At 35.4% G+C, this 15,706-nt stretch overlaps 1 protein-coding gene across 1 annotated transcript in view; it reads left to right on the top strand.

Annotated features, from left to right (window-relative positions):
* The first annotated feature begins 29 nt into the window (after nt 1-29).
* The window catches only part of NCAPG (non-SMC condensin I complex subunit G), a 31,497-nt gene continuing 15,820 nt past the window's right edge, over nt 30-15,706 (top strand). Inside the window, exons 1-11 of the mRNA XM_017540577.2 lie at nt 30-339; nt 1,365-1,568; nt 2,050-2,278; nt 3,971-4,116; nt 4,391-4,475; nt 6,064-6,256; nt 7,052-7,201; nt 11,148-11,288; nt 11,811-11,934; nt 13,262-13,351; nt 13,668-13,847. Coding sequence (XP_017396066.1) covers nt 229-339; nt 1,365-1,568; nt 2,050-2,278; nt 3,971-4,116; nt 4,391-4,475; nt 6,064-6,256; nt 7,052-7,201; nt 11,148-11,288; nt 11,811-11,934; nt 13,262-13,351; nt 13,668-13,847 — 1,653 coding nt within the window. The 5' untranslated portion in view covers nt 30-228. The remainder of the gene's footprint in view (nt 340-1,364; nt 1,569-2,049; nt 2,279-3,970; nt 4,117-4,390; nt 4,476-6,063; nt 6,257-7,051; nt 7,202-11,147; nt 11,289-11,810; nt 11,935-13,261; nt 13,352-13,667; nt 13,848-15,706) is intronic.

Below are 15,706 nucleotides of genomic sequence, written 5' to 3'. Positions count from 1 at the left end.
CTGCTTCCCGCTTTCGCCTCCCAAAGCGTTTGCGGCAGTCTCGCGAGATTTCTCCTTCTAGCGGGAATTATTTGAACGTCTGGGCGGTAAAGACTCCCTGGGCGCCTGGGTCCCGCTCTCTCCAGCCTGAGGAGATTCCACCGAGAGCTCTGCCTCAGGGCTGGCGGGGGAGGAGGGCTGGCTGTAGCCAAGCGCGGGCAGTACTCGTCCCGGCAGGGTCCCAGAGCCATGGGAGCGGAAAAGAGGCTGCTGTCAATCAAGGAGACTTTTCGGCTGGCGCAGCAGCCGCACCAGAACCAGGCCAAGCTGGTGGTGGCTTTGAGCCGCACCTACCGCACGGTAAGCGCGCCCGGCCTTGGTCGCCGCCCCTCTCCCGCCCCGGCCCAGCCTCCGTCAGGGGCCTTCCAACGCTCTTGGGCTCGGCACACCGTAACTCCAGCCTTGTTCACCTTCGCGACTCACTTCAGAGGGACTTGAGGTTCGGAGAAGTCAGGGACTTACCCGAGGTCGCCTGGGCCCGGGGTAGAAAGACTCCGAAGCCTGGGCGTCGCCCACTCGGTTCCCGCCTTGGCGTTTCTGGCCCGACACCCGTAACCTCCGGGCGGTACGGACCGTTATTCCTCAGTCTGATCGTGAACGTGGAAAGAAACGCTTACGAGCACCGAGGCGACCAGGCATCAAAAATTGAGCCACAGAGTGGATCCTGAACGCGGGGGTTCAGTGGTCGTTGCCCCTGGGGTCATCGCTCCCTGCCGACGGTCAAATGACTCTACCCTCGTCCCATGGTTACATTGAATCCAGTCATTTACCAAATGAGGCGTTAGGGCCTGGGCATTCCCATTTATGTACATATTATTTGTTTGTTTTGAGTGGAACCTTGAGAATAATAGAACAATGAATTTGGAGAAGATGATCTTGAGGCTCAAGAAAAATTGTAAGTCAGCGTCACAGGGCTTTGAGGATATGAGATACGATGTACAGATTGTCTCATAAAGAAACTGCTGGTGATAGGAAAGCCAGAATATGAGAAATATAAAAGCCAGTATTGATTTTGGGTTGTTGATGAAGAAGCATATTTGTACTGAACTGGTACTGAAAGATTATTGAGAATTCAAAGATATTGGAAAAAAAAATCAAATCTTTTCACTGTAAAAAGTCAATCTTGTGTACTACAATTATAGCCTGGAGAGAAATTCATGCAAATTGATTCCCCTTTTGCTGGCTTGGATAATTAAGAGTTTGCTAAATAAAGATTTTAATTTGTTTGCATTATTACGGCTAGTCCTTTCAGCAGTCTTGAAGTGATGTTGGGAATAAAGGATTTTTATCGGTGTAGTTTATGAAGGGTTTCTTTTGTCTTTCAGACGGATGATAAAACAGGTTTTCATGAGAAGTTCGTTCATTACCTTAAATATGCTATGGTGGTCTATAAACGTGAGCCAGCTGTGGAGAGGGTAGTAGAATTTGCAGCAAAGTTTGTTACTTCATTTCACCAATCGGATATTGAAGATGATGAGGAAGAGAAAGATGATGGTCTTTTAAATTATTTGTTTACTTTTCTCTTAAAGGTACTATGAAAACGATCACTTTGGGGAGGGATTTTAGAAATGTTGCCATTTGAAAAGGGTCGTGGAAGTTTGTTTTTGACAATGAAATATCTAGTGATTAAGAAAGTGAATGAGTCTATCATTTATAGGAAATCTTAGAGTTATTATGATTAAAAGGTGGACTCTAACTGCATGCAGCATTACATTTTTGATGACCTCTTTAGATTAGTTCGCCTATGTTTGTTTTAAATGAGTTCTGTATTTTAGAAATTTCTACAAAAAGGACTGTGTAACTTAGCAAAAACTTCTCTCAGATTGTTTATTTTGAGACTTTATAAAATATGTATTTGCTATACATATGGACCAAGGTAGCATTGTAGGTTCTCTTCAGGAAATGAATTGTTGTAACTTCTTGAATTCTGAATGTATAGTGTTCAGATAATATTGATTATTTGGGAGTGGTATGTGACTATGAATAAATTTTGATTTGTTTCTGTTTTAGTCTCATGAAGCAAACAGCAATGCAGTGAGATTTAGAGTGTGCCAGCTTATAAACAAGCTTTTGGGAAGTATGCCAGAAAATGCTCAGATTGATGATGATGTGTTTGATAAAATTAATGAAGCCATGCTTATCAGATTGAAAGATAAGATTCCAAATGTGAGAATACAGGCAGTTCTGGCGCTTTCACGACTTCAGGATCCAAAGGATGATGAGTGCCCAGTGGTTAATGGTATGTGTAGTTTCTGAAATCTTTTTTTCAGAATTGTTGATTTTGTTAAATTCTCAGTATTTGAAATTTTTTAGTATGGTCTACACATATGGAAGAGTAGAGGTAATTAATGTATGAATCAGATTAAAAAAAAAAAAAAACCTAAGTAGCAACCACTGAGCTTAAAAAAAAGTACCTTTGAAGCCTGCTTGCATCCTTTCCCGATGCATCCCTTTCCCTCAGAAGTAACTATTCTCAATTTTGAGTTAATCTTTTGCTTAGATTAAAAAAATTTTGTTTTACATAAATCATGTCTATCTTAATGTTCTCCTATCATTTTGTGTAAACCATGCTGTACTTATATATTTAGCAGCCAGTTATATTTCTGTATAAAACCTGTTACTGTGTTTTGCCCATTTTTCCATCTGGTTTTTAATTTAATATACCATTTTAAAAAATTAATTCATTGGAATTCTTTATCTATTTTGAAAAGTAGTGCTTGAGTTTATATGAATTGTAGATCTCTTCCTGTTTTAGATGGCTTATTGGGGTATCATTGTTTCACTCCCTTTGTGGTATCCTTTTATGAACAGAAATTCTAATGTAAAACATATAAATCTCTGCCATTACGATTCGTATTTTTAGATCTCTTTTTAAGGAATTTTTTTCTACCTCTGTGGTCATAAAGATGGCTGTATTTCATTTTTCTATATATGCCTAGGTATATTTTAGGCACTCTTCTGTTCTCTCTGTCCTTGTTGCCAGTTTTATAATCACTGGTATATTTATCACAATTATTTGATAGCATAGTAGTTGGGGGTTTTTTTTGGTGTTAAAAGATACACATAATGTGTAAAACATATATGTTTGATAGTCAACATGTACTTAATAATTAAGGTGGGAAAGATGTGAGAAGTACAGATAAATATATTTAAATATTAGAAATGGGTTTGTTTCAGTGAATAAAACCAGAAGATATTTCTTTTTAGGCCTCATTAAAAAACAAAAATAATGGGCCCTTATAAAGCAATATTAGTTTAAAATAAACTGTCTGCTATATTAAACTTTCTCTTAAATATTGAGGAGTAGCACAGACATAATCTAATGATGAATTTTCCATGACTTTTAGTGCTGTTTGTTTTCACTTTTGGCCTTAGAGCCATTCCATTGCTTCTGTGTCTTTAGAAGGGAAGTTGGTGGCCTGTGCAGCAGTGACTCAGGACTATAATCACAGCACTTTGGTTCCAACCTGGGCAACACAGTGAGAACTTGTCTCAAAAAAAAAAAAGGAAGTTGGTGGTGGGGGGGAAAAAAAACTTGAACTAAAATGTGTAAGACTAAAAAATGACATTATTACTTTTTATTACAGAGGGGGGTCTCACTCAGGCTTGATTATAGAAGTGTGGCCTCAAACTCCTGGGCTTAAGTGATACTTCTACCTCAGCCTCCTAAGTAACTGGAAGCGCCACCACCATGCCTGGCTAACTTTTTATTTTTAAAATTACTTTGTAGCGATGGAGTCATCCTGTATTGCCCAGGCTGGTCTTGAAGTTCTCTACCTACCATGGCCTCCTGAAGTGCTGGTTACAGGCATTAGCCATCGTGCCCAGCCTATCTTTTATCATATTAAAGACATTTTAAATATCAAAATGTGATTTTATGACTCTAGTTAAATAATTTCTTCAGGACTAAAAGGTATTGCTTTATTTTTAGCATATGCTACTTTGATTGAAAATGATTCAAATTCAGAAGTTAGACGGGCAGTGTTATCATGTATTGCACCATCAGCAAAGACTTTGCCAAAAATCGTAGGGCGCACCAAGGATGTGAAAGAGGCTGTCAGAAAGTTGGCTTATCAGGTAAATAAGTTCAATGTCTTGTGTTGGTATATTCTTAAAGGACAAGAAGCCATTTTCTTAAAGTGCTTTAGAAAAATATTTGGCATATAATAATTATTTCTTCAGTTGAGGTTTTTACAGAGAACACAGGTAATTTAGGTAGAATCTTACTGTATTGTGTTACCAGATACTAATTTCTTTTGGAGATTCTGGGTAATTTTCTAAGATGGTGATATTTATTATGAAATCTATAAATTGTGTTGTTTAATGACCATCTTTATAAATTATTTTTAAGGTTTTAGCTGAAAAGGTTCATATGAGAGCTTTGTCCATTGCTCAGAGAGTAATGCTGCTTCAACAAGGTCTTAATGACAGATCAGGTAAGATAAACAATTTTATATATACAAAACTTTAGTGAGATTTTGAGGCCAGACAACAAGGTTTAGGAAACAAGTATGAAATCAGATTAAGTAAGCTTGCCAGTCCCGTGAACCTGGTGAAATTTATCTTGCCGTATTATATAGAAAAACATAGGGCTAAAGATCTTGATTTTTTTTGTTTTTGAGACTGAGTCCTGCTCTATCACCCAGACTGGAGTGCAGTGCGATCTTGGCTCACTGCAGCCTCTGCTTCTCTGGTTCAAGCGATTCTCCTGCCTCAGCCTCCTGAGCAGCTGGGATTACAGGTGCACACCACCACACCTGGTTAATTTTTGTATTTTTGTAGAGGCGGGGATTCACCATGTTGGCCAGGGTGGTCTCAAACTCCTGACCTCAAGTGATCCGCCTGCTTCAGCCTCCCAAAGTGTTAGGATTATAGGCATGAGCCACTACACCCGGCCAAGATCTTGATATTTTGAAGGAGTAGAGCTTATTTCTTTCAACCTTTCTGTGTTTTACAGATGGTGAAACAATACTTAAGTCTACAGAGCTAATTCATGTCAGAAATAGGAAAAGATCTATTTGCTCTCTCTCTTCCTTAGAAAGAAAATGCTGTTCCCTGTGTGTATACCTTGGTATGAATGTGTTCTGTGTATCAGAAACAATTAGGAATAGTTTGACCAGTATAATTTTCCTTTTTGTTTTCTGTTAGAGTGGCGTTCCCCAACATTTTTGGCACCAAGGATGAATTTCGTGGAAGACAGTTTTTCCACAGAGGGTGGGCAGAATGGTTTCCGGATGAAACTGTACCACCTGAAATCATCAGGCATTAGTTAGATTTTCGTAAGGAGAGCGCAATCTGGATAGCACACATGCGCAGTTCACAGTAGAGTGCCTGCGCCTGTGAGAATCTAATGCCTCCACTGATCAGACAGGAGGAAGAGCTCAGGCCCTTAGACCTCGGCTTACCTCCTGCTGTGTGGCCCTATTCCTAACAGGCCACAGACTGATACTGGTCTGTGTTCCAGGAGCTGGGGACCCCTCAGAGCATCTGCGTATAGGAATGATATTTTTTGAAATTTTTAACTCTCAAGAGAAGGCCAAGATGGCTCTATTGTGCTGTGGTGAGAAAACCGACTTGAGTTTGAAAACACTGTCAGCACTAATTACTAGGATAACCTTAAAAGCTAAAAATAAGGTTTGTTCAGTGATGTGTGCTTGCATAGTTCAGTACTATAAATAGCAGTCGTGTAATAGATGAAATCAGGTAACAAGCGGAATAATAGCTATTGGATATTCTAAGCTAACACCTGAAGCCCATTGAACCCAGGGGAGAAGGAATGCAAAGGTATTTGTGTAGGCTGTGGTATTTGGTGCTGGACCTTTTTCATTTTTATCTGTGACCATCACAGTGACTTTTGCAGTATCGTAGTACTTCTTTTTTTTTTTTCCTTTAATATGCTTAGTTGTGCCTCTTAATCTATTATTTCTGTTGTAAATATTGACTTTGTTAATTAAAACAGACAAAATACAGGAGATGGAAGCTAGAGGGAGCCTTTGTTCACCTATGTTTCAAATGACTCAACAGATGCTGTGAAACAAGCTATGCAGAAGCATCTTCTCCAAGGCTGGTTACGGTTCTCTGAGGGAAATATCTTAGAGCTGCTTCATCGGTTGGATGTAGAAAATTCTTCTGAAGTGGCAGTCTCTGCTCTCAATACCTTGTTTTCAGTGACTCCCCTCAGTGAACTGGTGGGAATCTGTAAAAACGATGATGGCAGGTATATAAAGGATTCATTCTTTGAAATGTAATACTGATTAACTTCTGCAATCAATTTTTTTTTCCTCCCCATAGCTTAAGGTTATATTAAAACCGGGCCAGGCGTGGTGGCTCACGCTTGTAATCCCAACAGTTTGGGAGGCCGAGGTGGGCGGATCATGAGGTCAAGAGATCGAGACCATCCTGGCCAACATGGTGAAACCTCGTCTCTACTAAAAAAATACAAAAATTAGCTGGGCGTGGTGGCGTGCGCCTGTAGTCCCAGCTACTCAGGAGGCTTAGGCAAGAGAATTGCTTGAACCTGGGAGGTGGAGGTTGCAGTGAGCCGAGATCGCGCCACTGTACTCCAGCCTGGCGCCTGGGGACAGAGCGAGACTCTGTCTCAAAAAAAAAAAAGAAAAAAAAAGATTATATTAATACCTTTAATCTTACCTCTCTTTTGTTTTCTTTTAGTCTGACGAATATCTTTTTTCCCTTTTTCCCCTTCTGGTGTAAGAACTCATTGCTTTATCATTGCCTATATACTTTAGCTATGTTTTTTTCCCTCCTCAGTTTCTTACTTTGATTTTTGAATTAGCCTACCATGAGAAAATCCAACAGCATGCATCTCTAGTGTATGTTTCCTTATTTGGTTCTTTTTTGTTCTAAGTTTCTTCATTCCTTTTTGTGTGGATACATTAATGAGTAATTAAAAGGATAGTGGTTTTAAAACAAATCTTATTCCCATTTTTGTACTCTTCAATTTTTAGTGATATAAAGATCATGCTTTTTCTTATACTCTTTCTTTTAAATGAAGGAAATTGGTTCCAGTGGAAACATTAACTCCTGAAATTGCTTTGTATTGGTGTGCCCTTTGTGAATATTTGAAATCAAAAGGAGATGAAGGTGAAGAATTTTTAGAACAGATTTTGCCAGAGCCTGTAGTATATGCAGACTATTTACTGAGGTAAATTTTTTTTCTTTCAGTTTGGAGAATGCTTGTGTTGCTGCATGTGTCAACCTCCCTACCCCCTTCCTCAAAGTCATGCTTGATTGTGAATATGCTAAAAATCCTTTTCTTGTACATGCAGGGATAGTTATTTACATTGAGTCTTTTTGAATATTTTATGCTGGTATGTATAGTGAAAGACAAGTCACTATGTTTAGGATCATTTCTTTAAAACTGTTAAGATATGATTATGAACATTTCTGCATAAAGTTGATAATGATGATATATTATTTCTGAAATTGGTTGGCACATTTTCTGTTAAGTGCCAGATAATTAGTATTTTAGGGTCTTCTGGGCCATATACTGTCTGTCACAATGACTTAACTCTGCCATGGTATCATAAAAGCGGCCAATGACAGTGTAAATAACTGTTTAGCAATAAAACTTTTATTAACTTTTATGGCCACTAAAGGGTTGAACTTTAATATTCATGTGTTAACAAAATAAGAAATTTTTAAAAATGATGGTTAAAAATTTAAAATATTCTTAGCTTGCAAGCTATGTAACAAGTAGTAGGCTGGATTTGGTGCATGGACCACAGTTTTCCAACTCACAGCATGGATCTTTGTGGCCAGTTTTATTTATTAAAAACTTACTATTTGGCTTCATGTTTTAAAGTTTTTTCAAAATATACCTTAAAAAAAAATATTTGGATTGCCATATTTACACCTTTTAAGAAATTATTTGGATTAATTTATTTCACTTTAAAATTATACAAGAAAAACATGAATGAATTCTTGTCAAAATTCAGATATAGAGGTATATAGAATAAAAATGTGGAATTCTCCATTTTATTTCCTACTTCCTCAGTCCCATTATCTCCTTAGAATTAGCAACTAAACAATATGGGGTATATACTCAAACATCTTTCTCTATATGTATATATATTTTTTGAATACAGGTTTCTTTAAAAATATAGCACTCTACAAATACTGTTTTTTTTCAGCTGATACCTGAGATCATTATATGTTGGTGTGTATATAATGTAATAGGTGCCATTACCATTTTAACAGCATATCATTGCATAGTACGGTGATAACATTTAATTCATTCCTCTGTTGAAGGACATTTAGGATATTGCTATTTTTCACTGATAAAAGCAAAAGTACGTTACACTTCCTTTACATTTTTGAGTAGCTTTGGGATTTTTTGGGGCTAATTCCAAGAAATAAATTGCTAGGTCAGAGGATAATATACATATATTTTGACAGATATTGGTATGTAGGTTTTTAACTTTATGCTTTTGATGTATTTTTTAAAAAAGTCTCCATATAATATGAATTATGGACCTGAATTATCTGTACAAAATAACACTTCTCTGCTTTTGTTCATAATGGTCTCACATAGAAGTTAGGCAGCAAAACTGTGAATGCCTCTAAATTTCCTCTGCAAAAGTCCTAAATCTAGAATAAATATCTCAAATGTGAGCCAATAGGGAAACTACAGCTCAAGCCCATATTAACATCATGAAGAACCTGTGTGAATCTAATAAGCGTTTTAATGGTAATTATTTCAGACTTTGACATTTAATTAGAGAATTCATTATAATGCTGTGTGGGCCATGTTGAAATATTTCCAAATATTTGGAAATATTTAAAAGGAATGAGTTTGTGGCAGAGTTTAATAATGTGTATGAATATAAAAGATGTTTATAGAAGATAGTGAAAATACAAGAAAAGATGAGGAAATGTTAAATATTTAAATGGCATAAAGGAGGAGGGGTTTTCCTCAAGGACGTCATCAGAAGATGACTTGTAAAGAGCTTGAGTCCTCCCTTCTGAAAGATCAGGGTTTAACATTTCCTTTGTCACTCAATCTTTGAGTTTTGAAATAAGTAACTTTAACTTCATCGACTTGTTTTCTTCACCTTTAAAGAGGAAAACTTTCAGAAATTTATTTTAATGATTGTTGAAAGAATACCTAAAAAATAGAATGACTTTCTTTTTTGGGCAACATCACTAGGTGGGATTAGTATACTTGAGTACAGAAACAAAATTAAATTGAAAAATTGTTTCCTAATATTCTCAGGAATATATTTTCAGGCATATTGTATATTTTAGGCAGTAGATTCAATGACTGGGAACTCTGATGTGAAACAATTGGTTAACTAAGGTGTTCACTTAAAGAGCAAACAAGGAAGTGAGGCTTATCAAATTAGATTAAAATGGACAACAATGAAATTTGTTGAAAGCTGTCTTAAATATAAATTGTTTGACTTTAAAATACTTTCTTGAGTGGTCTCTTCATTATAATGAGAAGATTTCATGGTAACTAAAATTGGTGGGTCAGTTTCAAGTTGTATTTATGCAGCTGAGGATTTTTTAATCTATTAATTAAACAGTTTGAATTTACTTAAAAAAAATACCCTCAGCCAAGTTGCTGTGCATTTTGCTAAAGATGGAACTGGAGAAGTGGAGAGAGATCCAAAGATGAGTATAAATGAAGGTTTTCTTTTAACTTGTCAGAAAAGAGTAACTCTACTGATTGATTGATTTTGATAGTTATCAGTTGTGTAGGTTTCCTTAGTTTCCTATTAGAATCTAAAGGGTGGCTGATGTCTTGAAAGTCCTAATCTTGTGGCCAGAAATTTATGTGCTTTTATTTACTTTTGGTTGTCACTTTGTAATACATAAGAATATACTTATTTATTACATATTATACCACAATTTCTATAACTTGATTTTTGTTGACTTTTTTTTTTTTGTTTGGAGATGGAGTCTTGCTCTGTTGCCCAGGTTGGAGTGCAGTGGCGTGATCTCAACTCACTGCAGCCTCTACCTCACAGGTTCAAGCAATTCTCCTGTCTCAGCCTCCCAAGTAGCTGGGTTTACAGGTGCCCACCACCACACCTAGCTACTTTATGTATTTTTGATAGAGATGGGCTTCACCCTGTTGGTTAGGCTCTTCTCAAACTCCTGACCTCAAGTGATCCACCCGCTGCAGCATCCCAAAGTGCTGGGATTACAGGTGTGAGCCCCTGTACCTGGTGACATTTTTTGAATGACATTTTTGGTCGGGATTGTTTTTCATGTTTCTTCTATCTTAAAGGCACTTTGCTATCTAAGTTTACACTCTTAGTTCTGCTTTTAAGTAACTTTTTTTTTTTTTTTAATGTTCCACACAAAAAGCAGAGGCTACCAAATATACAGCCCTCTTGGTGAGGATTGTGAAGGGCTTTAGTTTGGGTGGTGATGTCTGTAATAAAATAAAAGGTTAAAAAAAAAAGAATAAAGGGTAGCTGATGGTGGTGGTGTATACAGAGATTAGGGTTCCTAAGAAAGAATAATAAAAATTTGTGAAGTTGTCCACATTTTTCTGATTTTTTTCAAACAAGATAATTGTATTCATGGATTACTTGTGTAATTATTGTTAAAATTTTTTTTAAATAAAAGAATGATAATTATACATGATGAAGTTAGATCTTTATGACTAATTGGATTTTTGGACAAGGGATTCAGAACTTGACAGATGCTTCTTGACTTATAGTGGGGCTATGTCATAAGTCAAATGAGTTTAATTCTCAGATAAACTCATCCTAAAGTTGAAAAATTGTAAGTTGAACCACCTGTAATTGGGGACCATCTGTAATTGGGAGAATGCTGGCGACATTGAAATCATTAGATATCAGTTAGATATAAATATGTACCTTCAGAAAATTTTCCATAAAAAATTTGAATCATTATTGAAAATATTTTCGAAATTATTTGATTCATCAATAAATTTGTTTGCAAAAGTTAATGACAATGGTATAGGATTGAGTTTGTAGACCAAATTACATGGCATAGACATCTATGTGTTTAGACTAATATGACCTGAAAATGCCCTTTTTTGACCTAATGGTGGGAACCAATTCTTGTTTGATGTTTCTTAACAGATTCTAATTTATTAATTCTGCTTGTTTTAGTTATATTCAGAGCATTCCAGTTGTTAATGAAGAAAACAGAGGTGATTTTTCCTATATTGGAAATTTGATGACAAAAGAATTCATAGGTCAACAATTGATTCTAATTATTAAGTCTTTGGATACCAATGAAGAAGGAGGAAGGTATATCTAAATGTTAACACTTATTCCAATTTGCTCTTCTAATTTCCTGTATAGTAATATAGGCCTTTTTCAATATAATTAAACATATTTATCCTAGCTCTCTAAAGTGGTATAAAAAGTTTTTTTCCCTTTTCCCTTATACATGTTTCCATGTATACACATACATTTATTTTTCTAGTTCAGTTTTCTCAGAATAAACCAATAGCAGTTTTTGGTTAAAAGTTTCTATTTAGGTTTTTTAAGGCTAGTAGCATTTTCTAAAAGGTTGAATCATTTCTGTTATTTTGTCATTTTATCAGGTTGATTTATTAAAAATCATAGGAAGTTTTTTGAAAATTATTTTTGTGTGGAATAAGAATATTTGACTTAAAGTCTGTGCATACAGATTTTTGTACCTATTATAGTGATAAATGTAAGTGAAAGAACTGAGGCAAATGTAATTAAGTCTGCAGAATAGGTGAATGTTAGAGAGAAAATACGTTTTGTCATAATGATATTTAAATTAGTTCTTTTTGACTGCAGAAAAAAACTGCTGGCTATTTTACAGGAGATTCTTACTCTACCCACAATCCCAATATCCTTGGTTTCTTTTCTTGTTGGAAGACTACTCCACATCATTATAGATGATAATAAGAGAACACAAATTGTAAGTAATTTTCCTCATTGTTGATAAAGAGGTTTTGGCCAGTGACATTGAAGACTGTCTTTTTTTATTTTATTATTTTTATTTTTTAAAGACGGGTTTCACCATGTTGGTCAGGCTGGTCTTGAACTCCCCACCTTAGGTGATCCTCCCGCCTTGGCCTCCAAAGTGCTTGGATTACAGGCATGAGTCACCGCACCTGGTCCCGAAGACTGTCTTATTTTCTCTTTAGAACTTTTGATTTTGTCTTTGTTTTGTTTTAGCTTTGTCTCTTTAATGAGTTTTAAAATTTCTTAAAACCAATTATCTCTTTTTCATATACAGAATATTTTAAAAATATCACCTTCTTCCTCTTAGTGTACCTGTCATTGTTGAATCAGTTAAAAATGGAGCAGATTTGGTAGGAAGTTACAAGTGGGGATGTGGCTTTGTCCATGAGGCAGTGGGTGCTAGTGTGTTTGAGAGCTTACTCAAAGTGTACGTACTTGGTTTTAGAATCCCCTCTGACCCTTTCTGGCTTCGTGACTTTGGACAAGTTATTCAGTCTTTTTACTTGTCTGCAAATAAGAATAGCAATGAAACCTACCTTTCATTGTTCAGTGAGGTATTGCTTATAAAGTGCTTGATAAATACAGAATTAATGTTTACTATAATACTATTTCAGTGTTATTTTTTTCTGGCATAGCCAAAAAAGACAGATCTGTATCATTTCTTTCAAAAAAATCATATAATTTCAGTTGCAGGTTAATTCACAGGTCATCTCTTCCAATTTCTCCTTTCATATACACCCCTTCTACAACTTTTATTTGGGAGGCAGCCATTTCCTGATCAGCCAATTCCAATGGACAAGTGGTTCTGAAAGGAAAGTCTTTTCTTATGCTGTTAATATTTATGGATTGCGTACCCAAAGGAAGAATAAAAGGATATTCCATTTTTCTGTATTTAACTCCTACATAGGTGAACAAGAGAAGGATTGAGGATTTCAGGCAGAGAATTTAATGGTGTTTCATCTTAAGCACGATCATTCGTTTTTCTGTTTTTCAGACACTATATGAGGGATAATTTATTTTCAGTGTCTGTGTGCCTGTTTCCCTTCTCTTCAGATAATTTCAGTTTGTAGTCAGGTATATATATGTATTTATTTATTTATTTATTTTCCTTCCTAAAATTGTCTAGCAAACAGAATGTGTGCTATTTCTACCTGTATATTTTTTTCTCTATTATCCAATATATGGTGGATACTACTTGGAGTTTTATATAGCATTTTGATACTATTTGCTGATGTATCATACATATATTAAAGCATGTACTCTGAATCATAACTTATCAGGTTACAGAAATTATCTCAGAGATTCGGGCGCCCATTGTTACTGTTGGTGTTAATGATGATCCAGCTGATGCAAGAAAGAAAGAACTCAAGGTAAGTGTTTTATAAATAATATAAATAAAATAAGTGCTTGAGTGTAATGTTGTTGTACAAGTCTATTCTTTCCTCTTGATGTGCAGTTCTGAAATGTTTCTTACATAATCACTGTTTAATTGTTAAACTATAAGAACATTTAAAACGTTACTATTTTACGTCAGTCTCAGAGATTTGCAGATCTCTATCAGGAAAATTACAAGTTTGCATATGCCTGACTCTTTAAATTCTCGATAGTTATTAAATAATACTCCTGAGTTGCTGCAGATATGAACAGTTTTTGTTTAGTGTTGAAACAATTTATATCTTTTCTTAGATGGCTGAAATAAAAGTTAAGCTCATCGAAGCCAAAGAAGCTTTGGAAAATTGCATTGCCTTACAGGATTTTAATCGGGCATCAGAATTAAAAGAAGAAATAAAAGCATTAGAAGATGCCAGAAAAAACCTTTTGAAAGAGACAGAACAACTTGAAATTAAAGAAGTCCACATAGAGAAGGTATAGGTAACTTTTTTCATACTAAATCTCAGATGTTATTAAGCATCTTAACTAAATCTTTTCTCTAACTGCAGGAATTGCCAAAATATATTTACTTTGGAGCAATTTATAACAGTGACATGAATTAAAATGAAAAAGTTTTCCCCTGTTTCTATTTTTGGACTTTGAAAAGCCTTAATTATTATTAGGTCTTTATTTGCTGCCTTGTCATGCTAATACCTAGAATCTGAACTCTTTCTTACCAGGGAAGCTAGCTTTCCAGTGGTTCACTTCTGAGTTTTCTGGGTTTTTTTGTTTTTGTTTTTTTTTGTCTTGAATGGTTTAAAAAAGGAAAATGCATCTATTTTTCTCTTATTTGTGGAAGATCCGTGACCTTTCTTTTCTACTGCTAGCAAAATAATTTCTATGGTAACATGAGCCTTTTTTAAAGCTAAATTACTCTTGTGTTTTTAGAAAAAGCTAAGCAGTGTTGTTGTGTTTAATGAAATACTAAACTTATATGTCTAGTAACATTTAAAACTTGCTTTACAGTAGTTCCTTTTTTTAAAACAAATTAGTTTGATAAGGAGACTCTTAATGGATTATTTCTTTCCTCTTGAAAGAAATTTTTTGTTAATGATATTGATACCATTCTATCTTGTAACAAATGATAAATATGTGAACATAAGATAGGTATCAATTAATATTTGATATTAACTTTAATTTCTTTTGGGATATTACCTTTTGTAATGAACATCATTTTTTATTGTACTTTTAAAAGGGATGCGCTGATTATTCTCATAAAGAGAATGCTAAATAGGAGACCCTTCTATATAGGAGAGTTTCATGAGTTATGTTCTTGATCTCTTTAGCCATAGACATCCCAACTTCAATACCCACCTTCCAAAAGAATATGCCTGAATTTTATTTTGGTAGCTGGTAGCTTCTTTTGTTTGACAAAGTCTGTGGACCATTATAGGTTATTAAATTTGGAAAGTAAATTTAAAATAAAATCTGAAAATATCATCTGAAAATGACAAACTGTATGTCAAAATTAAAAAATTAGCAAAAGTAGTTTATCATGGTTAGTACCTGTTTAACTTGACTTGCTTTGACCATTTATGTGTTCATTTGTCCTGTTTGAGGACTATAAATCTGTTAAAGTGCAACTTCAACAGAGCGTAATCGATGCTATGATCAGGGAAGTATAGAGGTTTTATGGAGAGATAATCTAATGCTGGTAGAGTATTGTTGGCTTCCCCAGAGGAGAACATGTTTTATCCTGAGATCTGAATAAAAATAACAATGTAATCTAACAGTTAGAGGATACTTTTTCTGTCGTGGTCACAGCATTACTTCACAAATGTGAATTCGTTTTCTTACTATAGGCCTATGATGTTGGTACTATTATTATCTTCATTTTACAAAGGGCAAGTAACTTGCCCAACATCACACAGATAGTAAATGGTGGAGGCAGGATTTAAACCCAAGAAGTGGCTCTAGACTTGTGCTTTTAACTCATTCTGTGCTGTCTATTCTCAATGAATTATGGAGGGAATATTGTAGATAGATGGAACAACATCTGTGATAGTCCAGAAGTTAAAGAATGCTTGTTGTGTTTTAAAACTTCAGGTCCACATGACAAGAGAATTGATGGGGAGAGGCAAGAGAAAAATCTGGGGAAAAATTAAGGGCTAGGTCATGTAAGGCCTTGCGTAAGCAATATTAAAAATTTTGTATTTTAAGGATCATAGTGAACCACTAGTATTTTAAGTGGTTAGGTAACTCATATGTCTCAGATCACTGTTGTTCAGGAAATGGATAGGAGAGTAGTAAAAGCTTAGACAGGCATAATAGTTGGGAGACATACAGTAGGGTTG

The sequence above is a fragment of the Cebus imitator genome, unplaced genomic scaffold (assembly GCF_001604975.1).
Source record: "Cebus imitator isolate Cc_AM_T3 unplaced genomic scaffold, Cebus_imitator-1.0 Scaffold127, whole genome shotgun sequence".
NCBI lineage: Eukaryota > Metazoa > Chordata > Mammalia > Primates > Cebidae > Cebus > Cebus imitator.
The sequence above is the reverse complement of the archived record's forward strand: the minus strand, read 5'-3'. Positions and strand labels throughout refer to the sequence as shown.